Source organism: Beauveria bassiana (assembly GCF_000280675.1).
Source record: "Beauveria bassiana ARSEF 2860 unplaced genomic scaffold BBA_S00026, whole genome shotgun sequence".
Classification (NCBI taxonomy): domain Eukaryota; kingdom Fungi; phylum Ascomycota; class Sordariomycetes; order Hypocreales; family Cordycipitaceae; genus Beauveria; species Beauveria bassiana.
Genome location: NW_007930861.1, coordinates 306,519 through 327,631, shown reverse-complemented (window position 1 = coordinate 327,631; position 21,113 = coordinate 306,519). Strand labels below are relative to the sequence as shown.

The following is a 21,113-nucleotide window of genomic DNA, read 5'->3' as shown; positions in this document are numbered from 1 at the left end:
CGCGGCGATGATGTTTGATGTTTGTCACGGACTTGGGCTGCCCCAAAAACTCATTGTTGAATATTTATGAGCATTGAGTACTAAATGTTAGCCCGCCTCCCATGGGTTTTTGACAGCGGGCACCGAGTGCGCCACGGCGTTGGTGCAGAATTTGATGGTCTAGACCGGCGATAGGCGTTAAGCCCGCACACTGATCTTCGGAGACGTGCCCGCGCGGCCCGCGTCGCGCACGCACCCAGATGGGTGGTCGCAATGTGAATGGCGAAAGGGATGGGATGGCTTGCAGCATACTATTTGTCGTTTTTTTTCGCATCGCGGGCGGACATGCGTGTAGAGATGCCCAGGCGTTAGTTTTGCAGTGCCCACGAGCCACGAACTGCCGGGGTGAATCACTCGGCGACGTTGCTGGACGGCGGCCTACCCGAGTATGCAGGATTCAGAGTAGGAATTGGACATGAGCCTGGAGACAAAAAAGCCTGCGTCTGATTTCGTCGCTGACCTGTCTTTATATTCAGAGCGAGGAGATTGCCAAGGACAAACCACGAATAGCCGACTAGACGACTGCCAAGTACAAACCACGATAAACAACTCGACAATTGTCAAGTACAAACCACGATAAACAACTCGAAAATAGAAGAATTTAGCACACCAGAGTCGCACTACGCGTCGAACAATGTATGCCGACCCGAGCAGGGCAGCTTGTTCTTATTTTCTTCGCTTGCCCTGAGATCTCGCCAAAGTATCAAGCCAGCCTTCTACGAATGGCCAATGCTTCTTACCGTCGTCGTCAATATAGTTTTCCCCCCACCACGACAGCTCCGTGAGCCCGGCCCGGCGGTTTGCGCGGATTCCCACATGCCCGGCCACCGCCGACGCCGCCGCAAGCGGGCCTGTGTCCGGTGGTGGTGGTGGTGGGAGCGGGCGTTGTCGCTCGGTGTCGTAGCCGGTGAACAGGCGCAGACGGCCCGTAGAGTTGCGCAATGGTCGTTTGGAACAGACTAAAACAGGTGGCCGTAGTCTTGTGCGCCGTCGTCTCGGTGCCAAGTCGAGCTCGACGCAGGGGCCGGGCAGAAAGCGCGCGCGGCGACACGCAGCATGGAAGGGCCGTAGGCACAGCGTAGTCAATGATTCACGAGATCTCATCGGCGTGCCACGGCAGGAAATCCTGCGCGGCCAGCATGACACGAGCGGACTCGTATGATGCGCATGATGTTGGTGCAAAGCATGGAGTTTGCGATGGACACTTTGTGGCAGTGAGATGCGGCACATTCATCCTGAAAAGGTGACGAGAGAATTACAATAAAAGACTCAAAATACAATAACCAAATTGTATCGGAATTACTGGAAATTATGCTATTAAGTAAGTGTAAAGTTTTTAAACAGACATCGCTTTGACATCATGGCTTCATAAGCACACCTGAAACAAAAAAAATCGCTTCGTCTCTCCCGTCTCGCGGCTCCTTTTGCCGTCTTTCCGCTCTACTGGTCAAACTCGCCCGCGTACAAGACGTCGCCCGGCTCGCCATTCATCTCGTCCCACACCGCGCGCGCCTCCTCGTGCACGCTGCGGCTGCTGAGGCGCCGCTCGAGGGCGCCGCTGCTGGTGGTGGTGCCGTTGAGGTTCGCCAGCAGCTTGGCCACGTCCTCGCGCTCGAGCTGCACGTGCAGGTAGACGGCGGTGCGCTTGCCGCTAAAGAGCGAAAAGGGAATGTTGGTGGCGCCGGCGTTGTTGGCGTCGCCGATGGCGTAGACGCCAGGCACGCTGGTGACGTAGCCCTGGGACCCGTTGACGGCAATCTTGGCGCCGTCGAGCTTGGCGCCGATGGAGGCCGGCAGCGTCGAGGCCTGGTCGGTGGGCACGTTGATGATGAAGGCGTTGCGGAGGACGGGCTCGCCCGAGTCAAAGTGCACGCGGAAGAGGTCGTGCTCTGGGTAGGTGGGCAGGCTGGGGTCGGCCGACGGGTCGGCGCCGTCGCGCAGACGCTCAATCCGCGTCATGACGCGGTCCTCGATGGGCACGTTTTTGGCCTTGAGATAGTCGCGCCACTGCGGGAAGCTTTTTTCCGTGGCGTCGAGCATGGTCTGGTTGGCGGCGGTGCCGTTGGTAAAGGCGACAACGTCCGTGTTGAGCGTCGCGACCTCGCGCAGGGTGCCGGGGACGGCGCTCACGGGGCCGACGATGCCGAGGGCCTGGTCGGCGTGCTCGTGGCCGTCGCACCAGGGGCACCAGTAGATGCCCTTGCCAAAGTTTTCCTTGAGGCCCGGCGTGCCGGGGATGAGGTCGGTGATGCCGGTGCCGAGAATGACCTTGCGGGCCGTGTAAGTGATTTCGTGGCCGCCCGTGTAGTTGCCCGTGACGGTGAAGTAGGTGTTGTTGCGCTCGGGCTGGATCTCGGTTATAGTGCCGTTGGTCATGGTGACGGTGCCGTAGTTGCCGATGGACTTGCGAGCCACCCAGCGGTAGTAGGCCGGCTGCCAGCCTGGGAGACGAGAGGGGGTGTCAGTAACCGGGGGAGCAAAGGGGACTTGTGAAGGGGGGAATGAATCTAGGGAGAGGAGAAAGAAGGAAGCAGCAGCATACCGTCGTTGCCGGGCACGTCGTGCATATGGCGGGTAGCAGCATTGCGGTACTCGCCCGAGTCGACGAGAAGAACGTTGCGGCGCACACGGGCGAGGCCGCTCAGGGCGGCGAGGCCAGAGGGACCACCGCCGACGATGATGGCATCATAGTCGATGCGGGGAGGAGCATCACTGTTGCTGTTGCTGTCGTCCTTGGAGACGGGCGCAGCAAGCGAAAGCAGCGGCAGAGCTGCTGCGACGAGGGCGGAGCGAAACCACATGGTAAGCTGTGTAGAGATGTGGCGTCCGTTTGTGGATGTTGTGTTTGCAGCACACTATCGGGATCGGCGATGATGCTCGGTTTAGCTACTACAGCAACTGCTCCTACAGCAAGAGACGAGAGAAGTATGAGAAGAAGAGAGTTAGAGCATCAATTGAGACATGTAGCATTCTTTTTATACTCGAACATTTCAAATTTCCCACCCCTCCTCGTCCAACTAGTCTGGCCAGGACCCCATGGGTAAGCTCGGCAAACGAAGACGAAGATGGCAAGATCGGCCAATCGCAATGCAACCCTGGGCAAGCAATAATGCTGAACTACGGATCGAGGTGCATGATATACTGGTGCTACTATTACGCTCAATGGGCTGCGCCATCTTTCCTTCTCCATTCTCGTATTACTATTTGCGCGGCACCGAGGGCCTGGCGTTGGAGAAGAGCTCACTCTCTCAATGTGCGCCGTCAAGGTCATCTACCTACTTTTTAGCGGAGCGCCCTACGGTGGCTCGGTGGGTAGCTTGGCGGGGGGAGGGGGGGGATGGGATCTTCCGGCAGCGGCGCCGTTAATCTCCTCGGGAAAAGATGCCAGACTCAATATCGTCTGCATAACGCTGCGGCGAAGTAGGATAGTTGGGCAGAAGCACTGAAATGGTCATGGCAAAGAAAGAAGAAACAATATATCGAAAATAAAAAAACGCCGTGGCGTTTGCTGCAAGCAAGAACAACGGCAAAACGGGCAGCGCAACGATGCACAATGACGCACTCCACTCACTCTGCAAGCTCGCGCCATCTCGCAAAGCGTCACATCGCGCGCCCCGTTTTGCCCAAAAACCCAAGCTGTCAGCCTGTCACTGATTAAAAAACTGGGCAGCAAACAAGGCAAAAAAAAAAAAAAGTTTTTGTTGGACAAGAAAAAAGAAAAGAGGTTCCAAGACAAGAATGGAAAAGCCAAGAAAAAAAATATGCGCTCAATTGCTGCCTGCATAAAGGACTCGGATCGCTTGGTTCGGCCAAGCCCGTACAACCTCGTATGGGCTGAGCTGAGCCCAGCTTCCTTCTATTTAGTTTTCCGCAACAAAACCGCTATTGGACTCCCCGCCGCCGTCTTTGGCCTATTGGCCTATTGGCCTATTGCCGATTGCCGGCTGCGATGTCCGTCAAAACTATATATCACGCCGGAGCGGGAGGTATAATACGGTGAGAAAACTGTTTCCACTGCGGGGACCCCTCCCCCCAGCCTCGACGAGGGTCACGAGGGTAGCTCGCCAAGACTGTTTCAGCCGGCGACGCAATAGTTGACGCATGCGTACCTGACCAAGACACATTCTCACTGTCAAGATTTATTAGAGTCTTGTTAGATTTTTGGGTAACTGGCAGTTCCTTACCGAACCCAATCTCAGCCTAGTAGATTGATAAACGGCTCCGGCCACCGTCCCCACACCAGCGGCCGGTCACCCAGCCGCCCGCTCACCGGCGCCAACATCCGCATCTTGCGCTTCGTCTCATCCACGTCGGAAACGTACACAAAGCCCATGACGGCCGCCGCCCGGATCGTCTCGACCGAGTCTCTGACTGACGCGTGCATAATCGCCAGCGTCCAGTGCTCCATCGACGAGCACGCCTCTTCCCTCACCAGCGTGTCCGTTTCGTAGTCGGAGTCTGGAGGGGAGTGGGACATGTTAGCATAGAGTGCAGAGTGTTCAAAAGGGGAGGAGTAGGAAGGGGGGCATCGTACAATCTGGTAATCTGTAAATAACGAGGCTGTCGAAATCGACCTGCTGAATCTGCGGACTCAGCGTCCGCCGCGCGTCCCCGAAAAAGTACTCCTTAATGACAGCCTCGCGGATGTGCTCCGTAAATGAGTCGTCCCTGTCCACCACGCCGTCTGATTTTTCCAGTGTAATGACCTGGACCGGCTCGCCCAGACTCGTCTTTTCCGTCGCAAAGCGCTTCGTAATCTCGGCATTTAGCCCGCTCCGACCCAGAATCACCACAATGTTTACTGTTTTTCGCTGTTAGCGAGTACTCTCGGATATTACACCAACCGGGCCACTCCTCGCCCACAGCCCACGCACCTGATAACTCGTCCACAGTGTGTGCCAGTAGCTCCAGCCCCCGCGCGCTGCCCGCATCAACGCCCATCGAGTCCACCAGAACGCCCGCCGCCTTGACGTCGGGGTCCTCACTTAGCTTGGCGCTCACCCCATCCGCCAGCCTCCCAAGCAGCCTCTTGTACACCTCTGGATCCGCTTCGGCCGACTCGCGCCCGTAATAGTACACCAGCGGCAGCTTCACCGGCACCGTGCTCGGCCCGCTCGTCGGCGTGCCGCCCCAGCCGTCCGCCGCCAGCGGATCCATGACCGTCGCGAAGACGGCCGCGCTCAGCGTCCCCGCCAGGCTCAGCATGCCCTCTCCCGGGTTCGCGTTGACTACCAGTGGCTGCGCGCCCTGCCGCGTTGCGTAGCTCGCCAGCGTCCGCGCCAGCGTCGTCTTGCCAGTCGCCCTCCCGCCCGCCACCAGCACCCGCGGGCCCTCGCGCCCGAAACGCGCCGCTACCCCGCGCATCTCGGCCAGCTGCGCGTGCAGATTCAGATGCGACGCCGCCGGGTTCTCGATCGTCGTGGCAAAGGAGGCGGTCGTGTCGTGCTCGGTCCGCCCGTCCACCTCGATATCGCACCCGTGCCAAGTCAGTAGCTTGCCGTGCACAGGGCCGCAGAACTTGTAGGCGCCTCGCGGCGCGAGCTCGATGCCGTCCTTTTCTGCCGTGCCTGAGAGTAGCTTGACGCTGATGGAGCCGCCGGGCGCGAGGTGAAAGCGCCACTCGCAGGCTTTGCGGAGCGAGACGATGCGCGTCGTGGATTCGACATGCTGGCAGGTAGGTCAGCTTGCTGGTTGACCGAAGAGGATGGCAGCTGGGAAAAAGAGCAAACGAGCGCAAAGTCTGACTTTTCGAAATCCAGGACTAGCTTACCGGCGCAGGAATTTGCCCCAAACCTGGAATTGACATGCTGGGCTACATTGAATTTTCAAGTGTGTATGGAGGAAGCTCAGTCCACGATGCAAGCTTGGAGGGGCAACTAGCAGAGGTACCTAGTAGTGGGTCAGCACGTCTGCGTATGACACTAGGTACCAAACGATGATTAGAAAAGAAGGAAGCCACGATGAATAATAATAGGGCTTGGATAAAATAAAAAGCAATGATAGTATTGATTCGTAACGCCATTGATGCGTTGCCGCATAGCTACTCTTGCAGCAAGTGATGTATAGCTCTTGATCTATATGAATGTCTTAGGCCCAACCAACAACGCCGCGCATAATGCAGTCTATCAGAGGAGACGGCTGAGAAATGAGAACCTCAGACTGTTTCAAATTGCAGACAGCCACCCCTTCTACTTCGAAAGCTCCTCAAAAATTTTCTTGAGTTCCCCGACACCAAACAGCAAGTTTTTGTCCGGGCCTTGTTTGGGCGTCCATTCCGCATGCGCAAAATCAATCAGCTTGAGCGAGAGAACTTGCGGGCCTTTGTTCAGGCCTACAACGTCATTGTCATTTAGGCGTACACCGGCATCGTGATCCAGGCCTACACCGTCATCGCCGTCCAGGCCTACACCGTCATCGTCGTCCTCGTCGCCGTCGGCCACCTCGGCCCGCTCGCTGTCGTCGCCCACGGCAATGCCACTATCAGTACGCGTGGTCGTGCGGCTGGCATCGTCGTCCTCGTCGCCGCCGGCCATCTCGGCCCGCTCGCTGTCGCCGCCCATGGCAATGCCACTATCAGTACGCGTGGTCGTGCGGTTGGCGAGCTTGGTCTCGAGGTCCGTCTTGCTCTCATCTTGCTGCTCGATGGCGGCGCGCAGTGCCTCTCCGTCGCCCTCAAAGACGAAGAGCAGCGATGACGAGTACATGCGTGTTTCAAGTTTGTCAATAACTTTATAAACGTGTGCAATCTTGTCCGCAAACATCTTGCATACGGCGCGGCCCAGCGCCTCGTCAATGCCTGCGGCCGGGTTAAACACGAAGCGTCGAAAACCGTCAATGATGTTGTCCTTATTCATCGTCACACGGCCGTAGTCTTTGTCGTAGACGAGATAGCCCTCATCGTCGAGTCGAGCGGGGTCGTCGGACCCACGGTAGACGCGCATCCCCGCGATGCGGAAGCCGTGCGTGAGGTGCGTTGTCTCGGACGCAATTTTGTCGAAGCGCGCCTTTTTCGCGGCCGGCGCGTTGTCGGCCCACAGCCGCATGCCGAGCTTGACATCGAGAATATTGGGCTTCTTGAAGCCACTGGCGGCGTTATCCAGCGCGACCGCCAGGTTGGTCTCGATCTTTTTGCCGTTTGTTGGGACCCAAGGGGTGTCGTCGTTTGGCGCCGCCGCCGCCGTCATCTCGGCGGACGCGTGCGAGACATGCTCTGCGATGGTCGCTTTGATTTGATCCTTGAGGGTCTCGACGGGGTCGTTTATGTTGAGGTCGAAAGGGTCGCTGTGCTCGAGTCCGCCTATAAAGGTGGGTATAATGCCGGCGAAATCGCTTCCTCGAACGACGCTATTGTAAAAATCTATCTCGGCCTGCGTGCAGGGCTTGATGAAGAGCTCTCCATTGGCGTCACATAACGTGCCAGCGCTGATGTGGTCAGTCAGTATAGCATAGTAGCGCGTAAATTTGCAAGGGTACTTACTGTCCTGCGACGGCATAATTGTAGTCGAGCAGTTCGTCCCGATGAGGGACCTTGCGTTTCATAACGGCGACAATGTCCAGCTTCGAGCAGACGGAGGAAATCAGAAGACGTCCATGCAATGTTGCTGATCAGATGGGAGAACCGCTGGGATGGCCGAGAGATATATCAAATATAGGCGGGAGGCTAAGAGAGTGAACAGAGCGAAACGCCGTGGTTTTGGGTCGTGTACAGCAAGGAAATCAGAATCGTGGGGCTCGGGCGTGGCTTCGTCAGAAAATGTTGAAGATGTAGATACGAAGGAAAACAATGCAGACAGGGAAATGATATAAGTAGGCGCACGCTCAGCACATGACAGGCCTGTCGTCGTGACCAGGTATGCGCATCGAGTAGATGGTGAATCACAATGCGGCTCTCGAAAGGCGGTACAGTGGCGTACAGTCATAAAAAAGAAACGGATCTAAAAATACTGTGAGCCAGCCTGGCTGTCGCCCAAGGGCAAGCAAGGTACCAAACCTACTGAGTACCTAGGCCAACGAGGCCAGCTTGGGCTGCGGTGGCGCTGCGCTGCTGTCAAGGTGGGGTGCCCTTGTCATCGGTACAAGGATTGGAGGCCACTACAAGTAATTGTGATATTTAATAGCAGAAAATTTGGCAATCTGTACGGTGATGGAACGTTATTATGCATTCTACGAAAGATGTTTAAAGCTAATCTCATTGAATTCCGGCTGTGTTTAGGAGGATGGAACCTAGTCATTTATCCCATGCCATCCACAGAAGTCGAGCCAGCCCGTGAGCCACTGTGCAATGTACACTGTAGCCCAAGCTGTGTATTTCACACTGTGCGGCCCGTGCAAGGCAGCACGGGTGACGCTGAAAGCTGTAATTACCACCAGCTTGTTTGGCTGACCTGGCACGCGGGTGACAAAAAAAATGGCCCATAACGAGAGTACCGAAGTTTAGCTGCCTATATTTAAATAGTTCTTGATAAACCCTAGAAAATGTTTTTCAAGTGGAAATGAAGATGAGATTAAAGTTTAGTGACTAAATTATTTCTTGTGTCTTTTATGAATTTTTATGAATTTTCTATTACTTACTATTCCTTAAGCCTTTCGTTAAGTATTATGCGGACGCCTTGCAAGAATGGGCCAGCTTTTTTGTCACCCCCTTGCCTGGTTGCCTAGTTGGGGCCGCACAGCCATACCGCCTCGCCACCAGACCGAAACTGACGTGGCGGCTTTTCGCTCTCGCAAAAACATCCGGTCTCAGCCACCATCTCCCAGGCATCCTGCCAGACTTTAAGATCGACCTCGCGATTCGCCCGCGCTCCCGGCATTTTCTTTGACAGCTCCCCACGTTTCGAAAGCGTGGCTTAGCCCGTCAGGCAGCAGAAGACGACGATGCCGACATGCTGCAGCGAAGCGGCCCGTCAAAACTGCCTGCCATTCTGCCTTGACAGCTCACTTTGCGCCATGTCCGCATTCGGCCGTCGTCCGCGTCGTTCAGCACTTGACATTACATTAAATAGAGAAAGACTAGACTGTCCTCAGTTAATTACAGATTTTCAGCACCTCATTCCCGTCTTTTTCCGTTGCGGCTGCTATTGGCTGCCCTGCTTCACCTCAAAGACCGTCTTGCCCAGACCGCCCTTGCCTTTGTACGTTTGCCAGCACGCCTCGCGCACCTTGTCAATATCCCCCAAGTCCACGCGCAAACCCACTACGGGCCGCAGCTTGCCCTGCTCTGCTGCGTCCCCCAGCAGGGCGAGATGTTTGCCGCTAGACTCGAGGAAGATGTACTTGTACTCGACGCCGTAGTAGCGCGCCTTGAGTTTCCGCAACTGGTCCGTGGCGTCGAGGAACATGCGGACTGCAATCGGCAGCCGCGGCTTGTCGGGCGTGTCCATGAAGCTCGAGTTTTGCAGCGACGCGCCCGAAGGCCCCGTCGAGACGGACACGACCAGGCCGCTGCCCTTGACCAGCAGTGGCATGAACTCGGTCGCCTGCCCGGTGGTGTCAAAAATGAAGTCAACGGAACCGGCGGGGATCTTCTTGGTAGGGTTCTCTTTGGTGTAGTCAATGACTGTGTCTATGATTAGCATCGTAGCAAAGGACAAAAACTGCTGGTTGCGCACGTACCCTGATCAACGACGTGGGCTCCAAGCAGCTCAGGCACCTTGGGCACCTTGCTCGTCGAAACGGTGGTAATTACCTTGCCCGCTTTGAAGATGTTCTTGGCAATCTGCAGGCCGTATGCGCCGGTACCACTTACTGTCCGTCATTTAGCTGCAGACTCGGATCGACGGGTGTCCCGTCTTTACGCATGTATCACTCACATCCGGCAGGAATAAAGACCGTCTTGCCCTCGAGCGAACCCTTGTACTCGCGTAGGGCCTGAAGCGCCGTCATGGCAGCCAGCGGCAGCGAGGCGGCCTCGCTAAAGGAAAGGTTCTTTGGCTTGCGGGCGATGAAGCTCTCCGGGCACACGACAAACTCAGCCCACGAACCTACCATGTCGTCAATCAGCATCGTTGTCTCGCCATGCTACCCCGTCGCAGATCGCACACGTACCTCTGCTGGTCTCTGGCAGGTTCACGTACACCTCATCACCCGCCTCGAAGGACGTGACACCACTGCCCACCTCCTCCACCACACCTGCGGCATCATAACCCAGCTTGTACGGGAACCTGCGGCGCGTTGGCCATTAGTGGTTGTTTCAACCAAGCCCACCAAAATGACGCGTGACGTACGTGTCGTGGACCGCCAACTTCATTAATCCTTCTGCCTTTTTTACGTCGATGGGGTTGATGCTCGCCGCGTGCACACGGATCAGGACGTCGGTCGGCTGCGCGATCGCCGGCTTGGCGACCTCAGTCCGCTCGTAGCCATCGGGTTTGGTGTACTTGGGTGCTGTGATTGACAACATTGTACTAGTCATGTTGCGGGAGACGTAGAAAGGAAAAATAATGGTTCTGAGAGCGGTAATGAAGAGTCCTGGGGATGGAAGATATTCTTGAGCTCTTAAATATATAGCTGAACTCAAGGTTTAATTCAAAGCGTCTGCCTATTAAGAGCATGACGCGCGCGGTCCACCACGCCGCTCCCCGCCGTCTTGGGCCAAGTCCGCAGCGGGCATGATGGGTCCCATCTCCGGAGGAGGACTGAGTGCGTTGCAGGGTCTGATATTAGATCATCTTCACAAACGCAATGAAAAAAAGTGACCTCAGAAGCGTTTGCAACAACAAAACGAGATATCTTAACGGATACTGTGCCGAGGTCTTTCGGCGCAACTGCACGGAGTAAAATTGCTCCGCAATCAGCCTCTCGGGGGCAAGCTGCATAATCGGTTTGCGGAGTTGCTTCATAATGGCCTCGCAGCGGAACAGATCTTACTTTGGACGGAGCTGAGGCTCCCAAAATCTCCTACGGAGAGTAAGAGATTTTTGAGAGCGCCGAAAATCAAGAGATGATTGAAACCCCGGTCGATGGGCAGCTGTTATTCCCTATTTTAATCCCAGGCGGAAACGCCGACGTCACTACAGATGACCTATAACCTGTATACCTCCGTAGGTCCTATGGCGTTTACAAAAACCACAAGCTCAAGTATTGAGGGCCTGTAGACCAGTCGTAAAGATAGTGCCGTTGGGTAACGATTGTGCACATTGATCAAGTAGAATTCTGCCGTGCCACGCCAGCCACCTACGGTTACCAGCTTGGTGCGTTTGCAAAATGGCCTCTTCTCATGCACGCTGCCGTTTGTCAACATAAAACCGCCATCATCAAACCACACCTATCCTTTGCCATTCTTTCCTTGTCGCATTCCGCCGTCATCACAAAAAAAAGCTTGACAACGAAAAATCATCATGGATTCGGACCATGAACATGATGGTCTCGAGCTGGACGATGCCCCATACGTTCACCAGAAGAAGAAGAAGAAACGCGCAGGAAGAAAGAAGAGGCGCGCAATTACTGGCTTCGAAGGTGCATTTCCCGCTGTCTGCTCACTTGGCGTCATCCATCTAACACGTAGTAGAATACTATGCCGATGCGCCCACAACTCCAGAGGAGGCTCGCCGTGAGCAAGAAGAGCTCTACGCCAGGCAAGACAACAGCGCGCCCTCATGTCATCACATAACAAACAAGGCTAATCTTTCTCCCTTAGCACGATCCCGTTTGAACAGTAAGACTTTTCTCTCCCCGTCCCATCAGAGCCCTCAAACTCGCAGCTGACAAAACGTCCCAAGGCGCATCCAGACTTGCATCCACCGCTTCCGCACCCGCCGGAACCTCAACAGTGAGCTCAGTACCTACTTCAACGAGTACATGTTCCTCGGGGGCATCGACACCTATACCGCCTTTAGCCCAGAGCAGCTCGAGGACGGCGCGCTGATCCCACGGGGCTGCGAGCCGACGACGCACGACGACGACGACGACGCCGCCGCCAACTCGCGATTCTACGACGGCAACGCTCGCAACTGGACCGTCGACTTTGCCGCCGTCGCCGCCGGCTTCCTCTCCGTCTCCGTTCTGCCGCTGGCTGGAGTCGAAGCCGTGCCCACCGAGCGCGCCATCGGCGTCGTGGAGAATTTCCTCCGCTACGTGCTCCAGCACGACGTGTGCCCGGAGCACGCCGCCAACATCTCCGAGGCGCTGCGCGTGTGTGACCGCGCGCGCGACGAGTGGCCCCGGTTCTGGCGGCTCGAGAGGTTGCTGCCCGGCCGGTTCACGCTCGCCGCGGCGCAGACGTTTGGTGTCCACGAGGAGGCGGACTGGTTCCTGGAGGGGCGCAACGAGGAGGCGGGCAAGGCACCGACCGAGGTGAAGCCCGAGGTCATCTTTTACGCGTCGCTCGTCGCGGCGGGTGTGCGCGTGCCCAAGACGGAGAGCGGCCGGAGCGCGCTGACGGTGTCGCGCCAGTTTACGTGCTCGCTGACGCTGCGCAGCATCGAGATGCCCGACGATGATGTTTCCGGGTACTTTGAGCGGCTGGCGCTCGGCGCGGGCGCGGACACGATGACGAGGCTGAAGCTGCAGCCGCTCGGGCGCGCCGTCTTCCGGCCGGCGGAGCTCCAGGACGGCTGGGTGCGCCAGGTGCCGTTCGAGGCGCTGCCCGCGGACGAGGATGTCGTCTTCCTCCTGGAGCGGGACATCCTTGAGGCCATGACGGTGGGCACGCTAATGACGGCGCACGTCTGCGAGCTCAGCTCGGGGCTGCGCTTCATCAAGACGATCGAGACGGTGCAGCCGTCGTTTTACACGTTTCTGCCGCAGCACCTGATCAAGGACTACAAGCCGCCCAGGGCTAATGACCGGCCGCCACCGTCGATCCACGACAGAGCGGCGGCTGCAGAGGAGACGCAGGTGGAGCGGCCGCAGGATGAGGAATCGGAAGCAGAGGAGCTGAGCAAAGAGTAAGAAGAGTAGAGTAAGCAATCGTGCACTTGCTGAGCGTTAAGAAACCGAAAACAATATATGTATTTATTAATTGCGCTGCGATAGCGATTGATTCGAGTCGACTTACATCCCAATAAAAAGGTGTGAACGATAAGAAAAAAGGCGCTGCCAAAGCCATGCAAGCCCTCTAGGAACCTCGAGCGGCCTCAATAATTACGCAACAAACAAGAAACTTGAAAAAGCGACAAAAACACACAGGGATAGCCCGCCAAATAGAGAGTGGAATTTTCCGGCGAGATTCCACATGTAGCTTCTGCCGACGACAATGGCCATCGCTGTTTGACCAGACATTGTTCAGTCACGGACGGCACGGCTCGACGACGACGGTATACGTTCGCATCACTGCGTCTTCCATCCGTCAAAACCACTCTAATCGTGCGACTGAACCTTGTTATCACCCGCGACAACCGCTGCATAAGACGGAGGGACCTGGTCGTCAGAGCGTCCCGCGCCATTATTGTTCGTCGATACGCCGTGCTGCTGCTGGTGCTGATGCTGGTGCTGATGCTGGTGCTGCGATGCATTGCTGTGGTGCTGGCCGGTGCCGCCATAGTTCATGCCGCCATGAGGCCGCTGCTGCTGCGGCTGGTGCTGGCCTCCCGGCGGCTGGACATAGACGTAGTGAACGCGGCCGCAGCCGCCCTCGCCACCCTGGTTCAGCACCTCGTACTCGTAGGGCGGTTCGGGGAACTTTGCGATGATGTACCAGGCGTGCAGCATCCCGGGGATGAAGCCCAGCAGGCAGAGGAGGATGTTGATGAGCGAGTCGGCACTGCAGATGCCGCGCTTGACCCAGACTGAATATAGCGCGAGAGTTGTTGTTAGCAAAATTGTATGTGCGATTGCGTTTTTTTTGCCTGGGGAGGGAGCCAATATGTGGCGGGGGGCAAAACTGCAACTAAAACGTACCGGGCAGAGGAGGGAAGAGAATGGCGAGGACGCCGAGGAAAATGTCAGCGGAGCACATGGTGCGTTGTCGTTGAAATGGGTCGACGGAGTGTAAAGTGAAGTGATTGCGTGCAAGATGAGGAGGATGAAAAGGTGTCGTGGAGTGAGGGCGTGTTTGTTCTGAATGGTAGCTATATTTGTGTCGGCTTCCGGCTATGGCGGCGCATACGTCACGCGGGGAGGTACAAAGGTACTTGCGGCGGTCGAAATAGGTACGCATTCGAAATATTACCTACCTTAACACAGTCGGGTCAACATTTAGTAAGCGAACTACATTGGTTTGAAGAAAACCACAAGTCTCCTTTAGATTTTGTAAAAAAATTCTGAAGTAAGTCTATTATTGGCGTGGTAGATGAAGCAAGCATTGTTTATTTCTTCGAGCGAAAATTCCAGATCAAAGGCACCGTCCATTTCCTGGTCACATCATGGCTCCTGACGTGGCGGCTTACGCAAAATTTAGCGATTTTGCGGCACATTCGCGGCCAACAAATTAAATCTACCTACGGCCTAGCCTCAACTTCTGACTTCCAAGAGACAAATACTGGCATGGCAAGAGTTTTGCTCAAGCATCATTTACTACTCAGCACAGCTCGGAAAAAACCTCTTGTGTTGCACAGTCGATGATGCCCTACCATGCATGCCGACTTGTTCCGTGAATGGAGAACCGAGAAATGCCCAGAAAGGGAAACTAGATGCGGTTTATACTGAGTCACACTAGGTACCTTGCTTTATCGGCGTGCCGGTCCCAGCAACTCTGCTTGTAAGGCTGTTGTTTGGTTGGGGCGATGCGTTGGATAATGGGCACGAGCGGGGCTAGCAGTATGACTCTATATCGGGAGGATGAGGACCGGGCAACTAAAGTGAAGTAACCAAATATTCCACCGAAGAAATCATCATATTCGAAATATTTGCTCCCACGGACACGCGCCAATTCCTTCACAGGTAAAGAACCATGTATTCGATGCAATTAACATTGCTGACCTGGCTATATCACACCACTGTAATTATAAATGTACACCACCTAGCAATGCTCGTGATAAAACCTGCAAAATGCCCCATGAAACTCCAAGCGCCGTTCGACAAGAAGGATAAGTTCCCTCAATTGCAGCAATAGCAGCATCTCTCGTATCAACCCCAAGTGCCGCCGCCGCCGCCACGTCCTCCTCTCTTCTGCGCGCTCAGTCTCCAATCGTCCTCGCCAGCAAACTTGTTATACAGCGGCAAGATTCTCTCCTGCGCCTTGCGCTTGCTCAGCCTGTCCGTGGGCGCCACCTTGAAAAACGTCGGCGCCGCCTCCACCAGCCACTTGGGCTCAATCGCCGTCGTCCAGTGCATGTACTCCTTGGTCGTCAGGACCAGCTCGTGGTAAATGACCCACTCGGCCTGCTTGCCAAACAGCGCCGACGACGGGTGCAGGTACACGGGCGTGCCCTCGGTCAGCGTCTTGTAGCCCTCCTGGGGGTCCTTGCGGGCCGCGCTCCGGAAGAAGCCCGTGCAGAGCGCCCGCCGCACCTTTTGCGTGTCGCGCCCGCACGAGACGACGGGGTGCCGGTGCCGCTCCATGATGCGCAGAATCTGGTCGCGCACGTCCTTGGCGCGCCGCATCGAGCGGTCCTGGATAAAGTTTTCAAAGCACCACGGTCTCGAGTAGCTGCTGTGCTTCCACGCGTTGTACACGTTGAGCAGCGTGAGGTGGTCGCCGTGCGGGTCGTGAAACTTGGCCTTTTTCTGGTCCGCCTGCGTCTGCTTTTCCTTGGGCCGGTAAAAGATGGTCGACTGGTTCAGCATGGCCACGATGCTGAGCATCTCCTCCGAGCACTGGTAATCGACCGCCGTGATGAGCACTTTGGCAAGCGAAGGCTCCATGGGAAAGTCGGACATTTTGCGGCCCAGACGGGTGAGCAAACCCTCGTCATCCAGAGCACTGAGAGCGTACAACTCCTCCAGGGCTGTAAGCATTGTATTGACAGGCGGAGGGTCCATGAAATCAAAATGCAACAAATCGTTGATACCCATGGCCTTGAGCATGAGAATGACGTGTGCCAAGTTGGCGCGCTGAATTTCAGGGATCGTGGTCGGCAACATTTCCGATTGGTAGGCGGCTTCGGTATAGAGCCGGAAGCACTTTCCAGGTCCAGTTCGTCCAGCACGGCCAGCTCTTTGATTTGCTTGTGCCTGGGAAATTGGAGTAACGATGAGCGAGTCCATGCCCAATTTGGGATCGTAGGCGCTCTGCTTGACGAAACCTGGATCAATAACGTAGTAAATCTCGTCAATCGTGATTGACGTCTCAGCAATGTTGGTGGCAATGACAACCTTTCTCGCGCCGGGCGGGGCGGGATCGAAAATTCGGCTCTGCATCTCGGTTGGAAGCTGCGCATACACGGGCAGAATCAAAAGTTCGGGCACTCCCGGCCCAAGTGCCTTCATTCGTTCAAAAAGCACTTCGCACGCTGTGTCGATTTCTTCCTGACCTGTGAGGAAAAGGAGGATATCGCCCTTTGGCTCTGTCAAGTGGATCTGCATGACCGTGACCAGCGCGGTATCAAGATAATCGGATTCAGGCTCCCGCGAGTATAGTATCTCAACAGGGAATGTTCTGCCAGGAATCGTAAAGATGGGACATTCGTTAAAATACATGGAAAATTTGTCGGCATCGAGGGTGGCAGAGGTGACGATGACCTTGAGATCAGGACGGCGTTTGAGAGCCTTCTTGAGTAGTGCAAAGAGCACATCAGTCGAGATGGTACGCTCGTGCGCCTCGTCGAGCATGATGACCGAGTAACGCTTCATATCAGGGTCACCGAGAACTTCTCGGAGAAGCATACCGTCTGTCATGTACTTGATCTTGGTCATGGGGCCCGTCATGTCGTCGAAACGGACGTAGTAACCGACTTCCTCACCCAGCTTGCAACCGACTTCCTCGGCAACACGCTTTGCCACGGACATGGCCGCAACTCGTCGCGGCTGTGTGCAGCCAATGACGCCGTCATTAGCAAAGCCGCCCTCGGCGAGATACTGCGTCAGCTGTGTAGTTTTACCAGAGCCAGTTTCACCAACAACAATCAGAATTTGGTTCTCTTGCACAGCTTTGATAAGCTGCGAGCGGAACGCATATACGGGCAGTGTTTCGCGCTGCTCTTTCATGCTCAGATTTGTTCGTTTTCCTAGCGTTTGGTTGCGCGGGACGATTGCTCTTTTCCACTCGGGAACATCTTCTGTACCCGCATTCATCTTGGCATTTCGCAAGTCACTGGCGAACTGTCTCTTTTCGGGGTCTGCCATGGGGTCCTCCCACTGGGAAGACAGGTTCTCCTTGGGCCTCTCCTTGGCAGCCTCTGCCTCTTGCTGTTTTAGTTCCTTTCTCTCTTTGGCTAAAGCTGTGCCGGACATGGCAGCTCTGTTCATGGAGCCATCAGGAGCCTTGACAACACGAATGGGTGATAGCTCAAGTGACTGTTTTGTTTGGCCCGCGAGGAAAGGAGGCTCTTCTTCGCGAACTTCGATATCAACATCCTCCTCAAGCTCCAACTCCCCGTCGCCACGCAAAGTCGCGTTGTATTCCTCCTCCAAGTCAGGGTAGTCAGACGCTTTGGCGACACCAGAAGCAATCAGTTGCCGGATCTCCCAGCGCTCGGGCGACGTCATCCTCTTCTTGTGTTTTCTTGGTGCACCAATGTCGTCTCGTGGCATACCGGATGGTACATCGTTGAACCCTCGACCGCCGCCACCCAGTGCCTCCATGTTGGCGCCGGACGTGAAGCTCACTTGCGGCTCCTTGTCCATGCCCGTGGACTGATCGACGGATGCCATGGAGAGGCTGATGCGCTTGCCCTCAACGCTGACAACCTTGACCCACACATTCTTACCCTTTTCAAGGAGATCTGAGGGGTGGTTTACGCGCTGATGGGCGGCAATCTTGGAAATGTGCACGAGACCATCCTGTCGCCCACGAACATTGTGCAGATTGACAAAAGCGCCAAAGTCTTTGATGCCTGTGACATGGCCTTCGTATACTTTATTGAGCTGAGGCTCGTCGTCCATTTCGGGAGCGGGCGCGTGTCTTGAGGCGTCATAGCGATCCTCCCGGCGTCCGTGGCGGCTCTTGCGCGAGTCTCTATATCCATTGCGCGAGTCTTGGTCGCCTCGGTCCTGTGATGGTGAGCGCGAACGAAATCTGTCGCGCTTTCGCCCTTCTCTTGATCGTGACCTATCTCGTCTTCGCCGTCGTGATTCGTCGCGGGGACTCCGGCTTCGTTTCCGTGTACCCTTGTCTTTGCGAGCTTTGCCTTCGAGACCTTCCAGAAGCGCCAACGTATCGTCGATAGCATCGCCATCGTCGTCTCGGTAGGATGGCTTGCCATCTGCGAGCGCAAGTCCGCTAAAAGCCTTCTCCTTTTCCTCAAGCGACCGGCCGTGGTGCTCCTCTTTGGGCTCAGCCGCGGCTTTACTGCCCTTGAAGCGGGGATGCATGGTCAGCACCAAGCGTTCCAAGCTGTCCACTAGACTTGGCGGGAAGTCGGCGCCGAGGCCGTCCAATTTCGAGCGAAACTCGTCGGCATTTTTGCTCTCGATGCGTTGGGCGATGAGGAACTCGGCGAGAGTCTTGTCGCTAACGCCAACATGGTTCTGAAGTTCTGAGGTGACCTTGGATACAAGCGAGAGCAGTTCCAGGTTCAGAAAATCATCCATGCTGACGGCCGTTGCCCTGCAGGGACTCGTATCTAAGGAGTCGGTGTGGCTGTCGCGGGAATTTGAATAACGAAAAAGTGCAAAAACTTATCGCGTTGCGCGCGAGACTGTAGATCGAGGTCAAGTTAGGTGCCACCAGTGGGTCTCACAGGCAGCATTGGTGGGGCTGAATGGCCTGAAAGTTAATAAACGCCGACATAGTTGAAATATCATACCCTCTAACAGGTTTTCGTAGATAAAATCTTTTCAAGATATATTACTATAGATTCAAGCTTCTTCGATAGAATGTTAGAAATCTTTTTAATATACTGAAAAGTGTGATTTCCTTATAATATGCCGAAAAAATATGCTAGATAGTAAAACATGTTAGAGGGCATGGACTCGCTCATTGTTACTTTCGTCTCCGAGGCACAAACAAACCTTAGAATAGGAGCAGGAAAGCTTTCAAAAAAGATATCTCTAGGAGTAGCTTTGTCTTGTCAAAAATTGCGCTCACAGTGTGTTTTAAGCCACACTGTCGCTGAGTCAAGTAGGCCTTTCACTCGCTGTAAGTCTGGAGCCAACACACACTGAACGCTCATCAGGTGAAAAAAGTGCAGAACAGAATGCGACTTGGACTTTTGTTTTAGACTTGAACTTTTTTTTATCGGAGCAACATTCGCCCTAGTGAGCCCGGAGCCAGTGCGCATCAAAGTCGACGCAAGATGCTCCCGCAAGCCTGGCATGCAATTTCCGCAAATTTTTGGGCAGCGCTTCAGACGGCGTTGTGATAGCAGGCAGATGAAAACCTTCAGGCGAACATGCTGTTGGTTGATCCAAGCGACGACTGTGACGAGGCTTAAAGCTTGGACGTTCACTTCAGTAAGAGAGCGTTGCTGAGAGAGCTTCACTGAAGTGAGTGTTACTGAAGTGAGCGTTGTATGACCACCCCACGACATATCTCAAGTGCAACGTAATGACTTCATAGCTCCGCTCGGATCATTAAAAAGTGATAGGTGACCAATCCTGAGCTCACACCACTCGCATACGTCTCGGCGCCCGTGACAACAACCATACCAGAGTGGCACAGCCATGCTCAAAGTAGCGCTGCAGACTCAACATGGGTCGTCCAATCCGGAAATAATAGTGTGGGAGAATCTCGACCGTTATGGATCATCCTAAACTGCGGCCAAAGCTGCAGGTGGACTTGAGTTATTATTGTCACACAAATTGCCGCTCTACCTCTGTGCTACGATGCACAGTTGCTGGCGGCAGTTGGATCACAGATATGATTCGCATGTCGAGTCCGTGAGGCTTGCTTTGTGGGACGTCCGCAGGATTCTGATTCTTGGCACGCGGCAAAAGACGTCTAAACGAAATACAAATCATATTAGACGCCGGATTCCGCGCTTTGGCAACGTCAGACAAGGCGGCTTCCCACGTCCAGTTGACGTACCACTAGAGACATGACTGCCATTATGAAAAGACTACTTAAATGTAAGACCTTCCCCGAATAATCTCTCATATTCCAACAACATTCATTCTTTTCTATCCAAGAACGCCTCTAGCTACATTTGCTGGCAACAATACAATGTTCATGCTCGCGTGTCACCATCTTAGCCTAGTTTGCGGAAAGGGTGCAGCTTGTGCGGTACGTCATTTACACCGATATAATCTGCCTCGACTTTACAGCGTCTAATTTCTCTTCTCTCTGCGCAATGATTGTGGCTGCTTCGCCTCGGCCAAAGGGACTCTGGGTTGGCGACGGATTAACAATCTTTTAGATGACTTTTTACAGGCCAGTCACGGATTTTGGGAGACACAAGCACGCAGACATCCCCAGGCACGCACCATGTCGAGCTGTCACGGAGTTACCTGAAGTTTCCTCGGGGAATCGGAGTGGAACCTTGCAACAATGGTCGAGAAGTGGTACAGAGATTTGCCTCAATGAAGAGTCCGATCAGCTGTCCTACTGTCCCTTGGCATTGACGGTCGGGGTCGCTGGATTATTCGATGTCGTGTCTCGCAGCGACCGTGCAAAGGACTGGTTGACACGATATTGTGTCTCGCAACGATCGGTGCAGGTGTTCGCAATTCCGATGTCTTGTTGCAATTGCGGACCGTACTCTGAGAGGCTGAAGGATGGTTAGCAATGGTTCAAGATGGAGACCGAGTGTGACTCTCGCAGTTGCATAGTATGTTCCGTATGCTCCCCGGGGTGAATAGCTTCTCTACTCTGATCCATCTCTGGTGCGTGTCTTGGGATGGATGAGGGCTGATCTTGGTGGAGGTACGGGTTGCTCGATGAGGATAGTTTGATGTGAATATACAAGGCATTTACAAAGCAAAGGAACACACGATGAATCTCAATTTATACTCTGTAGAAAAGGCACTTACGCAGGAAAGCCTCAGGAACACATCTCAGCGCCATAGCCACATTGTAATGATCATTGCTGCCAGGAAAGGGACTGGTCAAGACCCAGGTCTTCTGTAGCGATGGGTAGCACACACCTAGTAGACAGGGAGTT

The 21,113-nt window shown here is 54.9% G+C and overlaps 7 protein-coding genes across 7 annotated transcripts; 1 reads left to right on the top strand and 6 right to left on the bottom strand.

The window, feature by feature from the left end:
- Positions 1-1,479: 1,479 nt before the first annotated feature.
- On the bottom strand, positions 1,480-2,840 carry BBA_07659 (sulphydryl oxidase; the record flags this gene model as incomplete). The annotated part of the gene is made up of 2 exons (XM_008602756.1): positions 1,480-2,480; positions 2,582-2,840. 2 exons carry the CDS (start codon positions 2,838-2,840, stop codon positions 1,480-1,482), a joined length of 1,260 nt encoding a protein of 419 aa, XP_008600978.1.
- A 1,394-nt stretch (positions 2,841-4,234) lies between these two features.
- Positions 4,235-5,845, bottom strand: BBA_07658 (pre-mRNA cleavage complex II protein Clp1; the record flags this gene model as incomplete). Its single annotated transcript, XM_008602755.1, has 4 exons — positions 4,235-4,497; positions 4,574-4,840; positions 4,914-5,706; positions 5,810-5,845. The coding sequence occupies 4 exons, from the start codon at positions 5,843-5,845 to the stop codon at positions 4,235-4,237; spliced, it is 1,359 nt and encodes a 452-aa protein (XP_008600977.1).
- Positions 5,846-6,227: 382 nt separating this feature from the next.
- On the bottom strand, positions 6,228-7,578 carry BBA_07657 (inositol polyphosphate multikinase; the record flags this gene model as incomplete). The annotated part of the gene is made up of 2 exons (XM_008602754.1): positions 6,228-7,461; positions 7,517-7,578. 2 exons carry the CDS (start codon positions 7,576-7,578, stop codon positions 6,228-6,230), a joined length of 1,296 nt encoding a protein of 431 aa, XP_008600976.1.
- A 1,535-nt stretch (positions 7,579-9,113) lies between these two features.
- On the bottom strand, positions 9,114-10,450 carry BBA_07656 (alcohol dehydrogenase; the record flags this gene model as incomplete). Its single annotated transcript, XM_008602753.1, has 5 exons — positions 9,114-9,595; positions 9,652-9,783; positions 9,849-10,019; positions 10,084-10,199; positions 10,263-10,450. The coding sequence occupies 5 exons, from the start codon at positions 10,448-10,450 to the stop codon at positions 9,114-9,116; spliced, it is 1,089 nt and encodes a 362-aa protein (XP_008600975.1).
- A 925-nt stretch (positions 10,451-11,375) lies between these two features.
- On the top strand, positions 11,376-12,927 carry BBA_07655 (argonaute siRNA chaperone complex subunit Arb1; the record flags this gene model as incomplete). Its single annotated transcript, XM_008602752.1, has 2 exons — positions 11,376-11,587; positions 11,757-12,927. 2 exons carry the CDS (start codon positions 11,376-11,378, stop codon positions 12,925-12,927), a joined length of 1,383 nt encoding a protein of 460 aa, XP_008600974.1.
- A 408-nt stretch (positions 12,928-13,335) lies between these two features.
- BBA_07654 (stress response RCI peptide, putative) lies at positions 13,336-13,933 on the bottom strand (the record flags this gene model as incomplete). Its single annotated transcript, XM_008602751.1, has 2 exons — positions 13,336-13,763; positions 13,876-13,933. The coding sequence occupies 2 exons, from the start codon at positions 13,931-13,933 to the stop codon at positions 13,336-13,338; spliced, it is 486 nt and encodes a 161-aa protein (XP_008600973.1).
- A 1,109-nt stretch (positions 13,934-15,042) lies between these two features.
- On the bottom strand, positions 15,043-18,606 carry BBA_07653 (helicase associated domain-containing protein; the record flags this gene model as incomplete). The annotated part of the gene is made up of 1 exon (XM_008602750.1): positions 15,043-18,606. The coding sequence occupies one exon, from the start codon at positions 18,604-18,606 to the stop codon at positions 15,043-15,045; it is 3,564 nt and encodes a 1,187-aa protein (XP_008600972.1).
- Between the last annotated feature and the right edge of the window lie 2,507 nt (positions 18,607-21,113).